The sequence below is a fragment of the Kogia breviceps genome, chromosome 6 (genome assembly GCF_026419965.1).
Source record: "Kogia breviceps isolate mKogBre1 chromosome 6, mKogBre1 haplotype 1, whole genome shotgun sequence".
Taxonomy (NCBI): Eukaryota; Metazoa; Chordata; class Mammalia; order Artiodactyla; family Physeteridae; genus Kogia; species Kogia breviceps.
Window position 1 is genome coordinate 63,550,862 of NC_081315.1, and position 23,232 is coordinate 63,574,093.

A 23,232-nucleotide genomic window follows, 5' to 3' on the forward strand; every position below is an offset into this window, starting at 1 on the left:
TTGTACATAGCTTATGCTCTGAAATTCCTCCCCTGGGAGTTAAGTACATTCTGCATCCTAAATGGCTATGTGATGATTCAATTACTTACCATAGGAAGGGCAAACAGGAAAGATCTGTTTGCCAAATAAGGCCAAAAAAGAAGAGCACTCCCCTGGGTAGAAGAGAAAAACTAACAAAAAGTATGTATAAGGTGTATTCAAGGATGTCCAGGATAATTTGCATAGACTCTTAAAAGAGTAGTATATTTTGAAGACTTACTCATGTTCATTATAAAGATAGTCAGGAAAAAAAAAAAGAACCCCTCAACATTACATAAAGTGTGACAGGCCTGACATTTTAGAAATATTTACTTACTCTAACACCAAATTAGTGAGAAAGAAAGGGTTTTGAGGTTTCTAACCCTCAATTCTTTAATCCAATTTTCCAGGACCCAAGCTCTGCAAACTTTCACCATTTTTGAACTTCAGTTATCCAAAAGTTTAACTATCCTGGAGTCTTTCTGATCAGATTTGATATGAATCAACAGCCCAGCTTCACTCCCTGTGCTAAGTTATCTACCTTTCATAGAATATAGTTTCCCCACCCTAGATGTATAAGCTTAAAAAAAAAAAAAATAGCCCAGATGGCCATTCTAAAATGAAAGCCAGACTTAAAGATAACCTAGATGTTGCAACCATCAGATAAGGACTTTAAGATAACTACGATTAATATGTTAACAGACCTAGTGGGAAACGAAGACAACGTGCAATGAACAGAGGGGAACCGTAGCAGAGAAATGTAAACTATAAAAAAGAGCCAAATGGAAATGCTAGAAATAGAATAAACACAATGATCAGAGATGAAGAAGTCCTTCAATGGGCCCTTTAGTAGATGCCACGCAACTGAGGAAAGAATCAATTAATTTGAAGATAGGTCAATAGAAATTATCCAAGCTGAAACACAAAGAAAAAGGAGTTGCCAGGGGAGCAGAACAGAGCATCTAAGAGCTACGGAACTATCTCAGTCTAACATTTTTGAAACTGGAGTTCTAGAATGAAAAGAGAAAAAGAATGAGGCAGAAGAAGATTTGAAGAGATATAGTCAAAAGTTTTCCAAAAATAAAAGACAATAAATCACAGGTCTGAGAAGCTTTAAAATCAAGACAAATATATATTTTAAAAAGAAAAGAACAGGGCTTCCCTGGTGGTGCAGTGGTTGCGAGTCCGCCTGCCGATGCAGGGGACACGGGTTCGTGGCCCGGTCCGGGAGGATCCCACATGCCGCGGAGCAACTAGGCCCGTGAGCCATGGCCGCTGAGCCTGCGCATCCGGAGCCTGTGCTCCACAACTGGAGAGGCCACAACAGTGAGAGGCCTGCATACCGCAAAAAAAAAAAAAAAAAAGAAAAGAACAACAACAAAACAGACATCTGGACACCTAATAGTCAAATGACAGAAATCCAAATATAAAGAGAAAATCTTGACGGCAGCTAGGAAAAGGAAGAAGAAGACATTATATACAGGAAGAAAACAGACAAAAATTACAACATTATTTCTCAACAGAAATTATGCAATCTAGAAGACAATGAAGTGACATTTTTAAAGTATGGGGAAAACTGACAACCAAAAATCTCTTACCCAGCAGAAATATCTTTCAAAAATAATGGCAAAGTGGAGTGGCTAGGCCCGTGAGCCATGGCCGCTGAGCCTGCACGTCCGGAGCCTGTGCTCCACAGCGGGAAGATTTGTGTAAAGCAAAAACAGTAAAATCTATTATGGAGTTTATAACATGTAAAAGTAAAATGTTTAACAATGAAAGCTCAAAGGATGGGAGGGAGGAATTGGGAGCACTCTATATAAGGTTCTTACCCTACACGAAGGGATATAAATTTGAAGGTAGACTGTGATAAGTCAAAAATTTATATTTGACTTGAGAGCAACCAAAAAAAAAAATTAAAGTATAACATGCCAATAGTGCAGGTAAAATAGAATAATAAACAATACTCAATTCGCCCCCCAAAAAAGGCAGAAAAAGTGTTAAAGAAAAAGAGGCACCTCCCTACTGGTCCAGTGGGTAGGACTCCCCGCTCCCAATGCAGGGGGCCCAGGTTCCATCCGAGGTTGGGGAACTAGATCCCGCATGCTGCAACTAAGAAGCCCAAATATCGCAACTAAAAAGTCCTGTACTGCAACTAAAGATCCCGCATGCTGCAACTAAGACCCAGCACAGCCAAAATAAATTAAAAAATAATAAACTTTAAATAAACAAATATTTAAAAAAAGAAAGAAAAAGAACAAATGTGAAAAAGAAAAAGTAACTAGTAAGATGGAAGATTTAAAATCAATCATAACGAAACTTTATTAAGTGTAAAAGTCTAGAAATATTGGTTTTTTTATACTGACCACATATCTAATCATCTTTTCTATTGACCACATACATAACCATCAATTAAATTTATACATTAATTCTAATAGTTCAATAGCAGATTCTTATATTTTACACATATATTATAATGTAATATGTAAATTATGACAAATCTTTACTTTCCTTTGAAGCTCTACGCCATTTATTTCTTTTTCTTGCCTTACTGCATTAACTCAGAACTGCAGTAGAACTGAAGAAGTGTTGAAAGTGGGTATCTTTGTTCAACATTCACCATTATATGAAGTTTGATGTATTCATCCTCATTTTCAAGTTACAAAAGTATTTATTTTTACTGTTTCAAGTAGTTTTAACCAGAATGAAGGCTGGCTATTTTCAGAATTTTTCTGCATGTATTGAGACTGTCATATAAGTATTTTTTTCCTATTAATGTTGTGAATTAAATGGATAGATTTTTTTAAATGTCAAACTATTGTACTTCTGAAATAAACTAAAATATGCCATGAAAAAAAAATACTAAAAGGCAAGAATAAGATTACAGGACAAAAGACACATTAAATGTCCGAAACTAGAAGATAACAGTATTACTAAAATCTAAAGGAAAAAGAAAGCAAACCTTGCAGAATCATGCTTTCATTAGTTTAATGCTTATTTGCATGTCTAATAAATACTTAAGAAAGCTGAGGATTACTTTAGAAAATAAATATAATGGAAGAAATCTGCCCCAAAAGACAACTACAATATCAAGTAAACTGAGAAAACATTAGACGCGCCCGACTTTCCACAAGGAACCTGGCAACATTAGTTTCAAAGATGGAGAAGAGAGTGAGCATAGTCTGCAAACTGTAATGAGAACAAGCAAGGAAGACACTTATTCCCTAGGCCCCCCTTCCAGGCTCGATGGTATAAAGGGCTGAAGGAGAGTCATCACTTAAAAGGTCTGCAGGGGAAGCAGTACCACTGGGAAGAGTCAGGTATCCGTTAGAGTAAGAAAATAAAAGGAATATTCAGCAAAGAGGTTGAGGACTGGGGGATTATTTTGCTTATGAACTCCAAACAGGGCACAGTGGAAGGATTTTAAGAGTTGGGGATGGGTGGTGGGTAACAAGACAGAAGATACTGACAACTTTAAGGAGATTAGATGTGGGAAATGGAAGGTAATCTAGGAGTCTGGGCCTTTTGATGGTACCCTGTATAAACAGGAACAAATAATGACAGAAGTCCCAGCAGATTCAAGGCAGATGGTGGTCAGACTGTGAGTACTGGCAGGGAAGGAAGAATGGGTGCTTGAGGTTTCCTTTCGACCACTTTTGATTAATGGGAGCAAGGACATCTCCAGCAAATCCTTACTTTTTAGTCTTTTTCTTAATTGACATTTCTATGACATTTGAAATTGTTGACCGGCATCATTCTTGAAATCATCCTCCCTTCTCATTTTTTTAAGTTTCTCATACTTCCTCTCTTATCATTCCTTCTCTTCCATTGGCTCTTTTCTTCTGCTAACTCTTAATATTCTGTGGTTCAGTCCTTCTTTTCTTTTCACTCTACAAACAACTCTACACACAATGCTCCCTGGTTAACTTCATCTATATGCATAGTTTTAGCCACTGCCTATATTCAGCTTCCTAATGGACATCCTCCTCTAGACAAGCAGTGGGTACTTCCACGACAAACATCTCCAAGAACTAAACAATATCTCTTTGCCTAAACCAGCCATTCCTTCTGCATTTCCTCTCTAGTATAAAAGGATAATGGGATGTTTTCTCCGATCTTAAAATTTGGCTCTAGTGAAACCCCCAAAGCTGAGAACTACAAATGATAAACTCCCCTACACTCTAAAAAGAACAAAACATCCATGCCAGAGTTGCTAAAAGACAGCATCTCTATCATCCACCTCCCGCCTATAGAACATGAAACAAAACAAAACAAGATTAGAAACAGAAGTGAATTCATAAACACAGAGAATATGCTAGGGTGTTACAACCTTAGTGAGAACAAAAGCAGGGATTCTCCAAGAAAATCTCTGGGACAGACGGGGGTGATAACTACAAGAAGGTAAACTGACATCTGAATCTTTGGCTGGCAACATACTGAGATACAGAAACTCTTAAAAGCCCAGAAGAACCTGACGTATCCCCAGGAGTTTAGGCCATATGGGAACACAGAAACTGGTCCCAGCCTGGAGAATTCTGAAAGCAAGAGGTTGGATGGAGCTTCAAAACAGCAGAGCAAGGACTCAGAGGACAGCAGTTAGACGAGCTACATTTCTACCACTGGGTTCTATAGTTTTCCCATTAACCAAATACAACAGACGCTGCAGAAGGGCCAAAGCATCTCGGTAGGCCAAAGACATGTGCCTTCTTGAGGAAGAAGACTCAGCAGTGACAGGCCGTAGGTAGACTACAGGAGGGAAGAGATAGTTAGAAGCCTGCCAATGGTAGCTGGAGTGTGCACCATAAAAGGGACCTGGGCAATGTGGGCATACCACAGGGGCCTCCAAAAACCATCCTAAATGCACAACTCTAAAAGGCCACACTTGGACACCTGCCACACAGAGGACATTGGCAGTTGCATTACAATAGTCCCAGTCACATAAAACTTTGTCCTTTCTCTTCTAATTTTCCTTCCAATCAGAAGCCAAAAGCAGAAAGAGGGAAGAAGTAGAAGAGTGAAGAAACAGATAATACTCCTCTACTGCATGGTCCCTGAGTCATGATTAGGTCTGAGTTACATCCATTCAACTAGATGTAAGGTTTGGAGTAGACTTTTCATACCTTTGAATTTAATCATCAAAATAAGGCTTGTTCTTATAGTAAAAACGACGTCTTGTCAAGAGCCAGGGAAGGAAGATTCAACATGACATGGCTAAAGTCAAGGATAAAAGAAAAATAAAGCTAGTTCTTATTTGTATGCCATCAGATATAGCCCACATATCAGTCCACAGTGCCACCACCTACTGTGTTCTTCAGGTTAAGAATCTAGGAGTCATCCCTTAGGTTCTCCCCCTCCCTAATAACCTGACATCTAGTCATTACGTCTTAAACCTCTTTCAACACATCTCTTCTTCCTAGCCCCTTAGCTACTAGTCTAGCTCAAATGTGAAGTACTAAAATACCCTAATTTAGTGATTCTCTACCCTGGCCTACACTTTAAAATTTTTAAATATTAAATCTAATACTTAGTCCCCAGCCTAGAGACTGATTTAAGTGCGATCAGGTGGAGGTCAGCCATGAGTTTTTTCGAGAGGTTTCCAGGTGCTTCCAAAGTTGAGAATAACTAACCTAACTGGTCTCTTCTAGAATCCAGGCTTACCTTCCTCCAAACTATCTTTCATTATGCTACACAGTCATCTTTTTTGAAATGCAAATCTCATATTGTCCTAGAGCAGTTGTTTTTAATCTAGGCTACTCATTAGAATCACTTAGCGTTAAAAAAAAAATCCTGATACCAGGCCAAACTCCAGACCAATTAAAACAGAGTCTTTGGGGATAAGAACCAGGCACTGGTATTTATTAGAGCTCCCCAGGTGATTCCAATGTGCAGACAAGGTTGAGAACCACTGTCCTAGAAGCAACGGGAAGTCACAGAAAGTCTTTAAGAACAATAAAATCCAAACTCCCCTGAGGGTAAGGAAACCTTCCATTTAACTTTAGCACCCTCGGCTCTCACACTACCAAAGCAATGTAGCTCCCTACACTACCCTTTTATACGGAGCCACACTTTTTCACTTTTGTATAAAGTATTATCTCAATTTGGAAAGCTCCTATGCTCACGCATAGCTAAGGCCCAAACCACCTTTAAGGTTAAGACCTTTCAGGAACGGCATTCTTTGTATAAACCTCCTCTGACAGACAAAACAGGGACTCTTCAATCCACCTGTGACCGTTATGATTCTGTAGGGCGATTCTTAATGTTTAACTCTAATTTCCCTACTGAACTACCTGAAATTTAAAACTTATCTTATTCATGCTTTTATCCCCAGTGACTATCACTATGCAGAACACATAGTGAGCACTCAAATATCTGCTGAATTCATTCCATTTAAGTAGATAATTATCTGTATTATCATGCAGGTAGAATCCCATTTTAATAAACTGTAACAGACATCATATTTATACACTAGTCAAGTCTCATTAAAACAGAAACCAACAGTTAGACTTTTTAAAAATGTAAGGCAAACGTTTAATGTTTGCTCTACTCATGAATAGTAGCAAATTAAGGAAAAAGGCAGGTACAAAGGGCAGTGTGTTTCCAGAATCACAAGGGTGGCACCTTACAGAATAATGATGCTTGGCTTTCCACCTGAATATGTCCTTTAAAACATACTTGTTCCAAAATGTTATACTGGTATAATGACATCTGTATGTTTTAGGAAAGTGAGCTAAGACTACTTAACTTGACCTAAAATGATAGGTACTTTGCCCCCTTAAAAAGAAAATAAATTATGACAAGCTTTCAGATGCTCTGAATGAGTTGTGTTAAGCCTAAAAAACCTGAATATGATCACCAGCATTTGATGGCAATTTCTAGTACTCTAGGTACTCTGTTACTCAGCAAAAGCTCAGCTCTCTATAAAATCAAGGACAGCTTAAGCAGAAGACACCAAATATTTTATTTTTTAAAAAGTTACATTTAACATTTTATATTTATAGAGACTGACCCAAAGACAATAATTTTGCACAAGTATTACCTGAAGAGGAACCAAACACCTACATAATGCACCTCGTTCAGAAGATTTATGTTGTACCCACATTCACAAGGGCCATTAAAATAATCTTAGCATGCAAAATGATAACTGTGTAACTATGCGTTCAGGGTAAGTTTTTTATCTGTCGTACATCCTTGATTACTAAATTAATCCGATATTCACCAAATACCTATTAACTGTTTGGGAATATATTAAAACTGAACTATATGAAGTGACTAGTAAGAAAATAAAGTCATTAACCACAATACTTGGCATTTGTGGCTAATTTTTTTTTTTTTTACCTTATTTGGCGATTTCAAAGGTGAGATGGCTATTTTATTTGGTGTCTGTGTTGTAGAATTTAAAGTTGATCCAATAACACCACTTTCAGATATTGTTATGGTCTTGGATGGAGTCCCAGGAGTAGACTGTGAAAGAACCCTACCTGCAAATGAGAGGCAGCACATCAGTTTGACTCTTTTCAATAATCATATAAAAATGTATTTGATGATGATTTATACCCACAAGGACTGTAGTATATATGTTTAATATTTCATACACAGCCACTTATGAACTGAAACAATTAAGTAGGTCTAATGAACTATGGTGAACCTAGGCAGAAGGAAACAAAACAATGCTTCTTAGTAACACGTAGTATCTTAATACCACCTTATGAAAGTCCACAAAAACACTTCTGCTCACATTCTCATCAATACTGCTTTGCGTTTTGGTTTTTTTTTTTTTTGGCCACACTGCTCGGCTTGTGGGATCTTAGTTTCCCAACCAGGGACTGAACCCGAGCCCTCAGCAGTGAAAGCGCCGAGTCCTAACCATTGGACTGCCAGGGAATTCCCTCATCTATACTGTTAGGTTATATCTATAAGAAAATAGGCTCAGGACAACTAAGGAACAAGTCCTGTGTAACACAGCTCCTCGAAGTTAGGACTTGAATCCAAGTCTTAAAACTTCAGTCTCTGTTCTCTACTATACCTCAGCTTCTTCTCTTTGAACTGAAACCATTCAGGATACAATTTAAGTCCACATCTATAAAACAGATAGTCACTGAACTAACTTGAACACTGGTTTAATACTGTCCCATTTTAGTCTGCCAAAAGGGAAAAAAAAAATTCTTCTAGCTGTCCTGGCCAGAACACAGAATGCTGTGTTCCCTTCTGGAAATATCCTTCAGGGACAACACAGAAAAACTGTAGTGTGTCTGGATGGCTTACGGAATTGGAAATCATATCACAAGGAGTTGAAATATTAGGAATTTTTGTCCTAGGCGAGAGAGGAATACAAAGACATGACATAGCTCCAAATACCTGAAAGACTGTGTGATACTGCCATTCACCATTCTGGCGCCAACCTGCTCCCCCTTCCATTCTGGGCACACGGTAGGACTGCCCTTCCTACCCATCCCTGCTGCTCCCTGTGGTTAGATTAGGGCCATATGACTAGTTCTGACCAACAAATTATGAGTAGAAGTGATGTGTGTCATTTCTGGGTCAGAACATTTACTGCCTATGCAAGACCTTCCAAAGCTCTCTCTTCCTCACCACGTCTGAGATGGTGGCTCCTCCATCAGCCGGGGTCCTTGAGGGACCATGATGAGAAGAGCCCCCTTTCTAACCCACAGTAGACATGCAGATAACCATGAAGTATGAATACAAAATAAAATTTGTGTATTTTTAAACTTCTGAGATTTAAAGCCTGTTTTTATGGCAGAGAACCAAGACTGTCCTGATTGATCCATGCTGTCAAGTTGAAGGATTAGAACCACTCTGTATCCATCAGATGCACACACTAATATACAGAAACAGAAAATTTTCAGTTAAGCAGTAAGAAAGAACTTCTAACAAAAATTTCCAATTGAAACGACTGTTTCTATATGAGTGAGTTTCTACTCACTGAAGGTGTTCAAAACAGATGCTGGATAATCAAATCCACTGGCTGAAGAGGAACTCCAAGCACTCAAGAAATAGAGAAGGTAGATAACTAAATTATCTCTAAAATCCCTTTAGATGCTATGATTTAACTTACAGATACAGTTAGAGATGAAAGAGAGAGGGAGAGAGGAAGAGAAAAAAGGAAAAAGAAAAAAAGAAGCGTCTTACCCTTCAAACAAAAATAAAGAACTAGCATGTAAGTTTCAGGGCTGTTGTTTTTTTCTAATAACAATGTGACAGTATACTTTTTTTTTTAAAGATGAATCAAGTTTTGTCTGACACATGAATTTTTAAAATATTTTAAATATATTTTTTAAATTTCTTTTAGTACATGATTACATTTATATTACTGACATATTCCTTAGTGAATTTCAGTTGAGAGTTTTGCTAGGGTTTTTTAAGGCTGAATTACATCATAACTAAATAAGTCATTTCTATATAAACTAAATGAATCTATATCAAATATTTTTAGAAGGGCACCCTCAAATGTGGAGCCTGCCTGAAGTAGCATGTTTGTCTGTTCTGGTTTCCAAAACTAATACCTCTGGGATAAGCCTAAAGCCCCCAAAATCATTATTTTAAGAAAAGAAACTACCAATAAAGATACATTTTCATAAAATGATCATCATTTACAGTTATTACTATAATTTCTTATTTGTTAAGCATTACATACATTTCAGAAAACATACATATAAAAATCCTCTATTCCTGAGGATAACTGATACCAGAAAAAGGCCACTTAAAATGAATTACATTTAAAACAAGGACAAAAACTTCACTGTAAATAACAACAAAAACCCCTAAAACTATTTTTGCTTATATTTAACAAAAATTCAGTTTATAATTACAACTATGCTATCTCTTAGAATGAACTGTTTAATTTGAGGGGGAAAGGATTCTTCTGAAAATTAGTAATGACAGCATAATGACAGACTCTGTTTGATGGGCATAACGGGATGATACAGAAGATTATTTCTGCCAAAATATTTTAGGATTTCATCAATTTTCCCAAGAACCCTCTATATCCTTTAAAATTCAAATTATTCTTTTTTGAAGGGCCACTTGTTTTTCATCCAGATAGCATTTCTCCTAATTAATCTCCAAATCCCTGTTTATCCTTGGCTCTGCAGACAGATTCAAGAAAGTATACAAGTTATGCAATTTCACCTTGAAATCCATTTGCAAAGCATTTTACACTCTACTGTCAGGTATTCTTCAAGAATCAAAAGAGACATAACCAAAAAGCTACAGATGGGACAGGCTGGGAGCAGAGAGCTAGCTTATCTGAGCCAGGACTAATTCTATAAGAGATTAATTCATTAGTGAATATTTTCACATTGATGGAGTTTTCTCTACTATAGCAGCAACCTTGTACCTTGGGAGCTCTGATAATGAGGACCTCTGTACCTCATTTAACCATCTCAAAAGTCATGTGAAGTGGTTGGTATCAACATTTTACAGAAAGGAGTAAGATGAACAGAAAATATATTTACCCAAGATCACAGAGAAAATGAACAGAAGACCCATAACTAAAACTCAAGTCTCCTAATAGCTCCTCCCATACACCACACTGCCTCCATGTTATACATATTCACTCAACAATACACATTCACTGAACCACATCTATGTGCTAGAAACTGTGCTAGGTATTGGAGAGTCATAAAAAACCAGTCATAAAAGGACAAATACTGTACGATTCCACTTATACAAGATACATGGAAAAGTCAAATTGATAGAGACAGTCTCTGCTAGGGGCTGGGGGAAGGAAGGAATTGGGAAGTTATTGTTTAATGCGTACAAAGATTTAGTTTTGCAATGTGAAAAAAGTCCTAGAGACGGACAGTGGTGATGGTTGCACAACAACGTGAATGTACTTAATGCCACCAGTGGTTAAAATGGTCAACTTTATGTTATGTGTATTTATCATAATGTTTTAAAAAATAATTAATCTTTAAAAGCTAGATGGCAAACAAAATCCAAAATTACCATTAAGAAAAATCTTAAGTGTAATAGGGGAGACAGACAAGGAAACCAAGTATTACAATATACCATGACTAATGGAAACATTAAAAGCCAGTGTGAAATTTAACAGAAGTCTGATTAAAGTTAAGTATTTGGTAGGTATAACCAAGTTTTATGGAAATATATAGGAGATGGTCAGAGAAAAGAGAACCTAGCCAAACCTAGGGATCAAAAACTTCCAAGACAGGTGGAGATAATCCAAAGATAAAATGGATGAGTCAGCCACAAGGAAAGCAAAAAAAGTCATTTCAGGTAAAAGCAACAGTGCCAAGGGCCTAAGTTCTGAGAGAATATGGGCCATTTGGTGACCTCTTGAAATAAGTTACATCAGGTCTGGAGTTAATACGAGGTGAAAATGAAAAAGGTATATGTTACATAATAAATGACTTTAATGCTACGAAAGCTCTGGCATTTGAACTTATTCCTGAACGATTAAGGCCAAGAAATGGATATGGCCAAGAAAATTTAAGGAAGGGTGTGACAAGATCATATTTGCATTTTAGAAAAATTGATTTTATACAAACACTAAGTTCACCTTGATTAAAAGACAGAAAAAGATACCCATCTTCCATGAAAAGCCCAAAGGTCATTAATTAGCAGTCTAAATGCAATTTGAAAGATCTTTAGCTATAATATAAAGATAATGGAACCTCCTTGTGATAAGACAATTCAGCAAGAGCTACTTTGGTGGTTTAAAATGTGGCTTACATGAATTTAAAAAGCTATAAACTACTAGTTAACAGTAGAAATTATCCCTCCAAACTGAACTTAATGCCAACAATTCTGGTGAAATTTAATAGAAGACTATCTCTATGCATTTTGGGAGGGCTAATAAGTCTGTCTGTAATTAAAAGGTGAAGCTATGATTAGTGTGCAACACACGGTAAATCACCCAAAGACCCAGCAATGACATCCATTACAGTCAAATGTAAGAGAGGTGAAATCTTGACATTACCAAATATTCACTCAGACACTTCTGCAAAACCACAATTCTTTAGCATACAGCTCCCCTTCGCCACTACATAATTAAAAGTTTTATGGGACTCTCTCAAACTCAAAAGCAGTAGAGAACATGGCACTGAGACACCCCTCCACGTTAACCACCTCTACTCACCCAACCTCCTAAGGGTCTGGTGGTCCCTTTATCATCAACATATCCAAGCCTTCCTCACTTTCAGCCAACTAAAGCCCACTTCCTGAAGCAGCTCGAAATCCAAACCCTTTCCAGTTTTTCCTGTGGGGCCATACCTATCTCCCATGACAGCTCTCTAGATAACGAGCATCCTATACCATCCCAAATCTCTACTAAAGGCCAAAAGAAAAAGAGAACATTCACTCACCCAACACTGCCCTCAAACTACAATCTCCCCATGCCTTCTCTCACTTGCTAAACAGAGAAGCCTCCCTATATATTATAATTCAAAGCCTAGGAAAATGATCATTTCACTGCCACTGACTTCAGAGTTGCCTACTGCTATACTGTCTGTAAATTTATCAAAGACAGTAGGAAGTGGTTTTAATACATATCCCAAGGATGGTTAACTAACATTTGAAGTACCTTCATCAAGAATACACATTCTAGACATCGGTAATTAGCATTTCAAAGTCTCTAGTCAAAGTCTACCACCCAGAGGTGCTTCCATAAGCTATTAGAACAATGGAAATTAAAAATGAGCTCCTAAATGGTGAAAGGAGTAATGTTAGTATAGCTCTGAATTAAAGACCAGTCACCACAGCTGTGTGATTTTCTCCAAAAGTACTGAGGTGCTTGCCAGGCAAGAAGAAATAAGAGAGCTGGGCTTAACCAAGACATTATAGAAAGAGAGAGTGAAAAGAGAATCAATGGTGTTTTCAGGCAGCAATAATGATGGGTCATAAATTCCATGCTAAGTAAGGAAGACTTTGAGGACTGGAAAGGGATTATTAATGAGAAAGTGGAACAGTTAATGGATCAGAGATCTCAAAGTGAAAGAATTACTAGATTGGAAGTACAAAGGCAGAAAAACTAGAATAATAAAGAGTGAAATACTCCAAGTCAAGATTTCTGAGGTGTTATTGGTGATGACATATCTTAAAAGTATATAATAACAGAGAACTGGGCCACACTGAGGAATTTGCTGGTAAAAGTAATATAACTAAAATTCTGTTCTCACTTAAGTAATTATTATCATTGTGATAATTTTGTTTCATAGAGAACTGCATACAGAGAATATTAAAATACGGAAACCAAAAATTCAAACAGAAACCATAAAATACTATACTCTCACATATATTACTTTAAACCTAATAGACTTATTAGCATGTGGTCTACAGACAAATTGCCTGGATTCAAATCCCAACTTGGCCATTTACTAGCTGAGTGCCTCTGTTTCCACACTGGCAAAATGGGGATGTTATTAGTACCTACCCCATAGGATTGCCAGAGGATTATATATGTCACTCTATGTAAAGAGCTAAGAATAGCGTGGAGGCCATAGCAAACACTATGTAAATGTTAGCTAGGATTATCAGAGTCTGAGACTTCACTACTTTCAAGGTAAACCAAAAACGAAAGAGGCTAAAGTAATGGACTGATTTTGAGATAAGGCATTTTGCTTGAAGGACACATTTAATAGGTGTAACATTTCTTACTAACCAGTTTGATTTACAGTAATAAGCACTAAAACATTTCAAGGTAGTAGAACAGCCTTTTTTAGACCTAAAAGGAAGGTAAATATTTAGCTAAACAAACTATAAAGAAATATAACCTGCAATGACTGGTGGTGATACTTGAGTTGTCTGTCCTGTAACTGCTTTACTATTAATTGGTTTTGCAAAGATCAGCTTCGTGATTACTGGACCAGAGGTTGGTGTTCGAGGCTTCTTCGCAATCTGAAATATATAAGTAACTATAAAGACCATTGTTTCTATAAAACACCTATTCAATCAAAATTAGATAAGACTGATATACAGAAGTACATGAGAAACCAGCTCATTTAACAAAACATATCTAAATACTGACATTAAAAACATTTAAAATGCAGCCATTCATCAAAATACTAATATGATCACATCCTTAAGCCATTATACAATAATACCTTTGGATTTTATTGCAAATCCTTATTTTAGTCTCTGGGACATATGCATATAATGAAAAACAAATTAATTTTTAAAAATAATGTTTAATGTTCAATAATAATGTTAAAAATAACCATTTAATAATAATAATGAAACACAAATATGGCACAGCAATATCCTTTTCCAAATAACTAATTATTCAATAATATAAAGACAGAGTAGAGTATGTTAAGAAAGCATAGTGCAAATGATAAATATAACTTCATTGGCCCCTGTAAGCAAAATATAAATACACATAAAAGATAGGCTCATGATTATATCTTCAACTTTAGATCTATATATCAGGGGCAGATAAATAAGGAACTGCACAAGTTAACACACTGGGATACAAAGAGACATGTTTGGCAAAACAAAGACTATTCCAAAGGTGAAGCCTCTGAAATATTATTTACTAAAATACAGTTTACTAGACTATAAATTGTTTGAAGGGAGCGTCTATGTTTTATTCATCTCTGCTTTTACGTTACACATGGTACACTGTTGCCCTAAACTAAAGTTCTCCACAAGTCAAGGAAGGTAGAGTTACCAATGTTCTTATACTGAAATTGCAATGTATGCAAGGCACAGCTTTTTCTAAAAGTCAGAAGCAGAAATTTAGCAATGATAAAAAATCATAGCCTTTATCCATAATAAAAATCATAGACTTTTTTTATCAGTCTATGATAAAAATCATAGACTTTCAGAGCAGGAAGGACATTAAATACTAATTTTATCTTTGTCAGATTGAAAATTGAGGCCCTGAAAGTAGTATTATTGGACATAATAACTCAAAATGAACAAACATGACCACTTAAATGACAAAACATACCAGAAGCTGTAACTGATTACAGAACTAAGTAAATATAAGCTTTGTGCTCAAACTATAAATTAAACTTAATAACATATTTTCTTACACTTAAAATATTAGAATATATTACTTTCTTACACTCAGAACATATTACTGACAAAACAAAATGTAAAGGAAACACAAATCACCTTTTAAAAAAAAGAAGCAAAGAGATTCCCTACTATACTAAAAAATATCCAGCTTGCAAAACTCTGATATACCCAAATAAATCCATAACTGTACTTTTAAAAACTGATGCAATTTGGGAGACACACAAATATTTCCCAAGTGTATTTACAGGCCTAAAACTCTAAAATAAGTTAGAATATGTTGTCCATTGACTGACTTAGTATTAAGAATCTCAAGAGGTAGAGGTATTGATATTCTTGGAAATCTGTGTCTCGAAATAGGTAATCTTAGTTATAGAGTTTGGGAACTTAAAGTATTTCCCCATTTTTAACTGATTTTCACAATCATAAAACTATATGAATACTTACCAACCAGGAAAAAAATGTAAACAATACGACCAAAAGCACATTAATTATTCAAATGAACAATCTCAACTTGTCCTTGTGGTTTTGTTTCTTTAGTGTAGCATTGCTGAAAATAAGGATTTCCAGTTCTGTCAAGGAACCAGGTTTTTTGCATTATGAATTCTAAACTACCCTAGAACAAATTTACTTTATTAAATAAAACAGAGCATAAAGGAACATTTTTTAACAAATGTATCTAACTAGCAGATTAAGACAAAAATGAATCAAAGAAGGAAATTTACAAATATGACTGCCAAAGATGTGATCAAATAATACATGCAAGTAATTTTGGGCACTGTGTTATACAGTTTCAGGAACTAATAAGGAGTTATGTTGTTCCAGACGGCTAATTATATATTATTCTTATATACTATGCACAAGAAACACAAGAAAGTTTATGTATCTGTAATTAAGTGTAACTATACCTCTTTGTTACTGCCTCTGGCCTCAGCAGGCACATTTGGAGATGGGTCTCCTTCTTCCACCCTTTCCTACTGTCCATACCCTAATAAGTTTCAATACTCTGATTAAAATTAAGACAATGCTGAGAACCATCTGGGAAAAAAATCAGGGGATCATACACACCATGTAGAAGTAAACCAAATATTCTGTTGCCTAAAATGGATACAGATAGATGTGTAGCTTTTTGTTTGTTTTTTTCTGTGCTTCAGTGCTTCAGAGCTTTATAGGCTACTCTTGAGTTGAAAAGATTTGAGTTGCCTAAAAATATCTGGACAAGTAGAACAATATTCTAAATGGGGTTTCTTTTGTTTTTGTTTTTAAATAGAAGTTCTTTTTAAATAAATAGAATCAGATTTTATAAAAGTAAGGACAAGAAGAGAAGTTATAAGAATTAGAACCCAGTCTTTGTTTTTATTGTTGGTACTTAGGGGATTATAGTAGAAAACTAGTGGGTACAAGTAAACTGGTCTTACAAACAGTATATATACATTGCTCTTGTAAATGAAAAAAAAAATGACATTCTGATTTACATTTTTAGTATCTTGCGAACATGGTTATGATCCATATCCCCAAAGCCAGATAAACTCTGGTAAACCAATAAAAACAAGTTTTAAAACTGATTAAAAACAAGCTGAGGACAAGGTGGTTGATGGTGATAGGATATCTCATTCAAGAGATCCTCACCAAAAAAAGTAAAAGGAAGTCAGAATTAAGTGAGAGATGATAATGAACAAGAAAGAACACTAAATGTTTAATAGTGGCAGAAGAGACATGGACAAATTATAAAGTTTGAGAAATCTTATGAAGTTCTTAAATAAAAAGCCTGTGAAAAATAAGTTTCTAACAATTTTGCCATCATAATAACCAAAACATTATTTCTAATATCAGCTGAGAGTGGACAGTTCCCCAAACCTCCCTCCTTCCTTATACACCTGCTTTATTTCTCTAACTCATGCCTTCTTTCTAAAAGCCATCTCTTTCAAACAGGAAATGCATTTGTGTTCCCTGGTCTTAAGTGGATCATTGTTATTTCTAAGAGTAGTGGTGACCTAAAAAGGCCTACTGGGCATGAAAAATGGGGAACCACTTAACATATGTTCTGATAACCTTCTATCTTAGGATCCTATTCATACTAACAATGGGTACCATTTTGAAGGATTCTCAATGTTTTGAGAACCATACCAAAGAGTTATCTTTTCTTATGTGTTTCATCACGATCAAATAGCCATCTTACAGCTAAAATCAAAAACTCAGAGAAAATAAGTAGCCTATCCAAAGTTCCACACTGGGAGGGCAGCAGAGAAGAGACTGAAATCCAATTGGTCCAATTCTAAACCTTTCATCACATGGCACTGCCTTTCTACATTGCAAACATGAGCAATGCAGTGGACAGTAAATTCCAAAGAAGAGGCACACACTGGCTGGTATGCACTACTGCTGGCTTGAAGGGTTTCTCAGAGCAGCAAGTTTTCCTAGACTTTGGCCATCTGTTTGCTGAAAATATCATGCCTGAATGATTTTTTTGACAGCCTGACATCAACTCTGGCATCTTTATACCAGCAGAACATCCTTGTACTCAAACTACTACTGAGAATAAAATTGTTTTAAAATGAGTAAAAAGCTATAAATACACTAAATTGGAATTTAACCAAAATTAAGTTCTAAGTTCTCTGGCAGAAATTTTCAAAAGCATTAGACATATCAAACTTTACCAAAAAACCCACACAATTACTAAAAGGAACATTCAAAAGAATTCAGTAACAACTATGCATTTAATCACCCTACACACGCAACTATGAATCAATTTAATATTTAACATGCATTTTAATTAGTAAGCGCCCTTTTTTTTTTTTTTTTTTTTTTTTTTTTTTTTTTACCTGTACTGTTTTTAACTGTTGGGTCTGTAACACAGAGGGCTGAGTTGTAGTATTAATCAGTTGACTTCCTGGGGTCAATGCTGAGACACCAATGACAGGTTTCACCTCTGGCCTCCCTCCAATGGTAACTACTTTAATTTGCTGCGGTGGTAACTTAGCATCTCCTGACTGGGCCTGAGTTGTAACTTTCTGAGCCTGGGGTTGGCTATGGGGTAGTGCTAAAACAATTGGTGAACCAGACTTGCCCAAAGTTGTTAAAATTAACTTCTGTCCATCTGGCTTAAGGGTCTGATTGCCAAGTTTAAGATCAGATGTCTGTGATACTTTGTTTAAAATAATCTGATTGGCTGATATAGTCACAGGAGTCTGAGCACCAAGTTTTTGAAGGCCACTTGGAAAAGCTGGTTTCACTGTGGTATTACAATCTGCTTTAGTAATTGTGGTATTCACTGCAACTTGGTTAGTGTGGTTACTGTACACTGTTATTGGTTCCGTGGAAATGGGCGTGGCTGTAGAGTCACCAGTAGAATTTATGTTGACAATTTCTTCCAGTTCTGTCTCCATGGGAATTGGGGATGAAACAATAACAGCCTCAATACTATCATCATCCACTAAAGTTATACCAGTGTCCATTATCTCCTCTGGAAGCAAACTATTCACCTCAGCTGGCACCACCTCCATGATCGTTCTCCTGCTAGAAAGTTGATCAGGCACTGCAATAAAATTTGAAAAATGAATAAATTACTAGGTTTCAAAATAGATTTAAGAGAAGAAAAAAATTATTCAAGAAAAATGCAAATGACAAAACAAAAATTTTTAGTGATGTATAACTGAATGAAGGACATTCCTGATGCATACTTGGGTTAAACCATTTTAACAATCCTCAACATTCAAGACTCTGAAATATAAGTCATATGGTACACAAAACTAGAAGCAAACATTCTCATTTGCCATGTCTCAACCCCAAAGTATACTGCATTCAGGCAACACTAAGTCACATAATTACAGGAAACTCCTTTCCAGTTCCTGCTCATAAATAAAACCTTTTAATCTTTGACATGTCTGATCATCTTACTTCTTCCCAGTTATGGGTTGTTTTTTTTTTTTCCTACTGACAGACTTGAAAACTGCTGATTTGCACAAGGAAATAAAGATTTAAATATACACAGATCTTAGAAAATATATTCAAATCTTCAGTGAGTGAGGTCCTAAAATGAGGTTACTATACCATTTATAAAAATCCATTAAGGACTCAAATTAATGTTAAAGGAATCCATCTCAGCAACTGTAGGTCAAATGGCTTATCTGGACCAAATCTGATCAATGAGCTTCATACTAAAGAAAGCTTTATTTGGAAAGAAGGTTCTCAAATCCTCCTCAGCCATTCAAAAATGTCACAAAGAGAACCATTTAAGAGATATACAGCTAGTCCCCATAAAGAAAAAAAAATGGTAATAATAATAAAGCAGATTATAAACAAATCAGAACTGCGATGCTTTCAGCCAAAGGTCATGCAGAACTTCCAATAAAGGAGTCAGTACCATTATCTTCACATATTAAAGAGTTCATCATATTTATGAGTGACTAAATAAGTTATCTGCCCAGAGAACATCTAAGATCCATAGGAATCTAATCAGTAATTCTTTCTTTTCCCTTTTTTAAAAAAATATAAACATGCAATACCCATTCCAAGATTGAGTAACAGACATGAACAGCAAATTATAATTATTAGCATTGACAAATACTAATACTGCCAAAATTAATCTTCATTATTGAGCACTTACTATCTACAAGTGATGGCATAATTTAATCTATCCTGAAAACTCTAATATGGTATCATTATCACCCCCATTTTACAGATGAGGAAACTTAGAAAGGTTAAACTATTTGCCCAAGGTCACACAGCTAGCCAGTAAATGGTAGAGCCAGAACTCAAACTCAGGATATGTTTTATGATACAAAGTTCATAATTTTAATCACAAAATGTACTGCCTTAAATTTTTACCACTGGTATTTTTAAATGGAGAAAAAAAAATAAGTCTTCTCCTTTACAGTCAACCTCCTACCCCAAAATCCTACTCTACACAACCACTGGTCTGTTCTATCATTTCACTAGATTAGTGTTGACTTTTTGCCAATTCTAGAACTTCATATAAATGGAATCATATATTACATACTCATGACATAAAGGAATATACAGTATAAGCCTTTTCCCTCAGTATGTTTTTTAAGATTTATCTTTATTCTTACACTTATTAACAGCTCAGTTCCTTTTCATTGCTGAGTAACATTCCATTGGATGAATCTACCACAAGTTGTTTATCCATTCATCTGTGGGTGGACATTTGGACTGTTTCCACTTTGGGACTATTATGAATAATACTGCTATGAACATTCAAGTTTTTTATGGATAGATATTTTCATTTCTTTTGAATAAATACCTAGAAGTGGACTTGCTAGGTCATAAGGTAAGTTTATTTTTAACTTTGCATGAAACTGCCAAACTACTTCCCAACTCAGTTGTACCATTCTGTACACCCACCAGCAATGCATGAGGCTCCCAGCTGCTCCACATCCCCACCAACAATTGGTTTTGTTGGTCTTTTTAACTTTAGCCATTCTAGTGGGTGTGAAGTGGTATCTCATTGTGGTTTTAATTTGCAATTCCCAGAAGACTAAAGACATTGAGCATCTTTTCATATGAACGTTATCTATTTGTATATCTTCTTTTAAAAAGTGCCTGTGTTAAAGCCTTTTGCCAAATTTTTAAAATATTGGGTTTTTTACCTTCTTATTGAGTTGGATGAGTTCTTTATATACATTGCAAAATCATCAGTCACAGTAACTTGTAGCTCAGAGGAATCACTAGGGTTTCCAAAGTATGAGCACTTCCCTAGCACTTCTTCCTAATCAGGAGAATCCCCTCTGGCACTTACAGAACAGGGCATTTACAGACAGGCTCCTTAAAACATCAACACCAATTATACCTTCAGCAATGGAAGCCACAATAACAGTACACAACAATAAACGGCCCCACCCACAGTGCCACATTAACTTCCCTTCCCTACCGCAGACCTTGCCCAAGCCCCATCAGTTGTCTCTGAACGTTCCATCCCCCATAGAACAAGGCAGGATGATGACTTGGGTGTCAGTATCCAACACAACCATAAAAGTTTGACTCCCTCTTCTCCCTGAAGTTCCCCCAGCATGTTTAGACAGATGGGTGTGGCCTCTGGTCTCCATTAAGGATAGGGAGACCTCAGCCCAACCCTTATTCATCTTTCTCCTTAAAACACCTGAAGTCAAGGTGTAAAAGGAGAGGTCACCCCACGGAAGGAGACAGTGGTCAGACGGTGCATTTACTTTCAGTTTCAAGCCCCCACACTTGCAGCTCAACCAAACAAACTTCTAATGTTTTCGATCCATCCAGATCCTCATTTCTAACATCATTTTCTCAGCTTTGGGGACTCCTTGACTCAGCAGCTACAGCCCCGCCGCCCTTCTGCTAGGGCCGTGGAGTTGAGTATACAACAACCAAGGTAACCATTCAGGCTACCTCTCAGCTCAGCCCCTAAATATTCATTAAGAGGTAGAACACTGAAGGGCTCCTACTTCCCTTGCCTCTGCCACCCCTGCCCACCAGCTGGGTGAGAGCATTCGCTGCCAAATGCCAGTCTTCGATATCCCCTAGCCCAGCCCTCAAGGCCCTCATCCTTTCTCTTTCAAAAAGCCTTGTCTCTGTCAGCACTCCATTCTTATGGCTAAAACTGTCAAGTACTGGGAGGGGGCTGAGATTTTAGACTCTCCTTGCAAGCAAACAAAGTAGCCTGTCACTGTTTCTTGGATACTGGCAGACGACACAGTAGACCTAGGTCAGAGACACAGGACTTAAATACTCCAAGCACAGCAAAGAACCTAAGTATCATGTGTGTATCAGTTCCCCTGTTGCCCCCAAGTCCTACAGGGCAGATGTGGAGAGGAGCCCAGGTAGACACTGTGCAGGCAGCAGGTTTGCATCACAACTGAGGGACCCTGAGCTTAAAGAACCTGAATCATTTATAACCTGAAGCACACCTGCCCTTTGTCCAAAGGGAGATATTATCTTTACTATACTGGACAATAAGCAAACCTGCCCTTTGCAACAGCACGAGTCACTATCATCCAAGGCTTTATGCTATACAAACATCCTGGAAAAAATTATTTAAAAGGGCTGTCACACTACTGAGCCTGCGCTCTAGAGCCCGCACGCCACAACTACTGAAGCCCGTGCGCCTAGAGCCTGTGCTTCCGCAACAAGCCACCGCAACGAAGAGTAGCCCCCACTCGCCGCAACTAGAGAAAGCCCGCGCACAGCAACGAAGACCCAACGCAGCCAAAAATAAATAAATAAATAAAATTTTAAAATAAAAACAAAGTAAATAAAAGGGCTGTCACCGCCTCACTTGTAAGAAATACAGAAACGCAAAGACCCAGGGAGAACTGTTTCACAAAAGTATCTCTCTCTACTTATTTATTTTAGCAATGTTTTTTGTACTTCAAGTGTTTAGGTCTTCTTTCTATATATATTTTGGTAAATTTATCCCTAAGTGTTTCACGTTTTTTGATGCATTGTAAGTGGTCTTTTTTTTTTCCATTTTCCAACTGTTTGTTGCTAGTATACAGAGATTCAACTGATTATTTTATATTGTCCATGTATCTAACAACTTAGCTAAACTCACTAAATCTTGATGTAGAGCCCTTAGGATTTTTTAGAAAGATAATCCATGGTGTCTGAGAATAAGATCTGTATTTCTTCCTTTCCAATCTGCATGTCTTTTGTTTCTTGTCCTTACCTTACCGCACTGGCTAGGACCTGCAGTAAAATGTTGAATGAAAGTGGTAAGAACAGACATCTTTACCTTGTTCCCAAACTTACCCTTAGCTGTAGGTTTTTCATAAATTGCCTCTATTGGGTTGAGGAAGCTAATTTATAGTACCAGTTTGTAGTTGTTTCTTTTTTCAATCATAATCATATATGGATATCTAATCGTATGTTTTTTTCTACAACTAGTGAGATAATCATATGGCTTTCCTCTTTTAGTCTGGGGGTTATATTGATTTTTTATTAAGCCAATTCTGCATTCCTGAAATAAACTCCACTCAAAATTATATAAAATTGTATAAAATCATACTTTGTACATATTGCCAAATTCTACTGGCTAATATTTTGTTAAGCAATTTTGTCTATACTCATGAGGGCTACTGGTCTGTAGTTTTTTTGTAGTGGCTCTCTGGGGATAATGCTAGTCTAATAAAATGAGTTGGGAGGTCTTCACTCCTCTTCAATTTTCAGGAAGAGTCTGCATGGAATTGTTACAATTTCTTCCTGAAATGTTTTTTAGAATTCACCAGTAAAGCCATC

At 36.6% G+C, this 23,232-nt stretch overlaps 1 protein-coding gene across 4 annotated transcripts in view; it reads right to left on the reverse strand.

Annotated features, from left to right (window-relative positions):
• The window catches only part of LIN54 (lin-54 DREAM MuvB core complex component), a 68,168-nt gene that overhangs the window by 36,526 nt on the left and 8,410 nt on the right, over positions 1-23,232 (reverse strand). For 2 of the 4 annotated variants that reach the window (XM_059066983.2, XM_059066982.2), the window contains exons 2-4: positions 18,492-18,544; positions 13,764-13,887; positions 7,351-7,493 (exon numbers count right to left, since the gene is read on the reverse strand). In XM_059066983.2, the coding sequence (XP_058922966.1) occupies positions 7,351-7,493; positions 13,764-13,887; positions 18,492-18,512 (288 nt within the window). In that variant the 5' untranslated portion in view covers positions 18,513-18,544. Of the gene's footprint in view, positions 1-7,350; positions 7,494-13,763; positions 13,888-17,831; positions 18,545-23,232 lie in introns of all 4 variants that reach the window. The other 2 variants (XM_059066981.2, XM_059066980.2) reach the window with 1 other exon arrangement.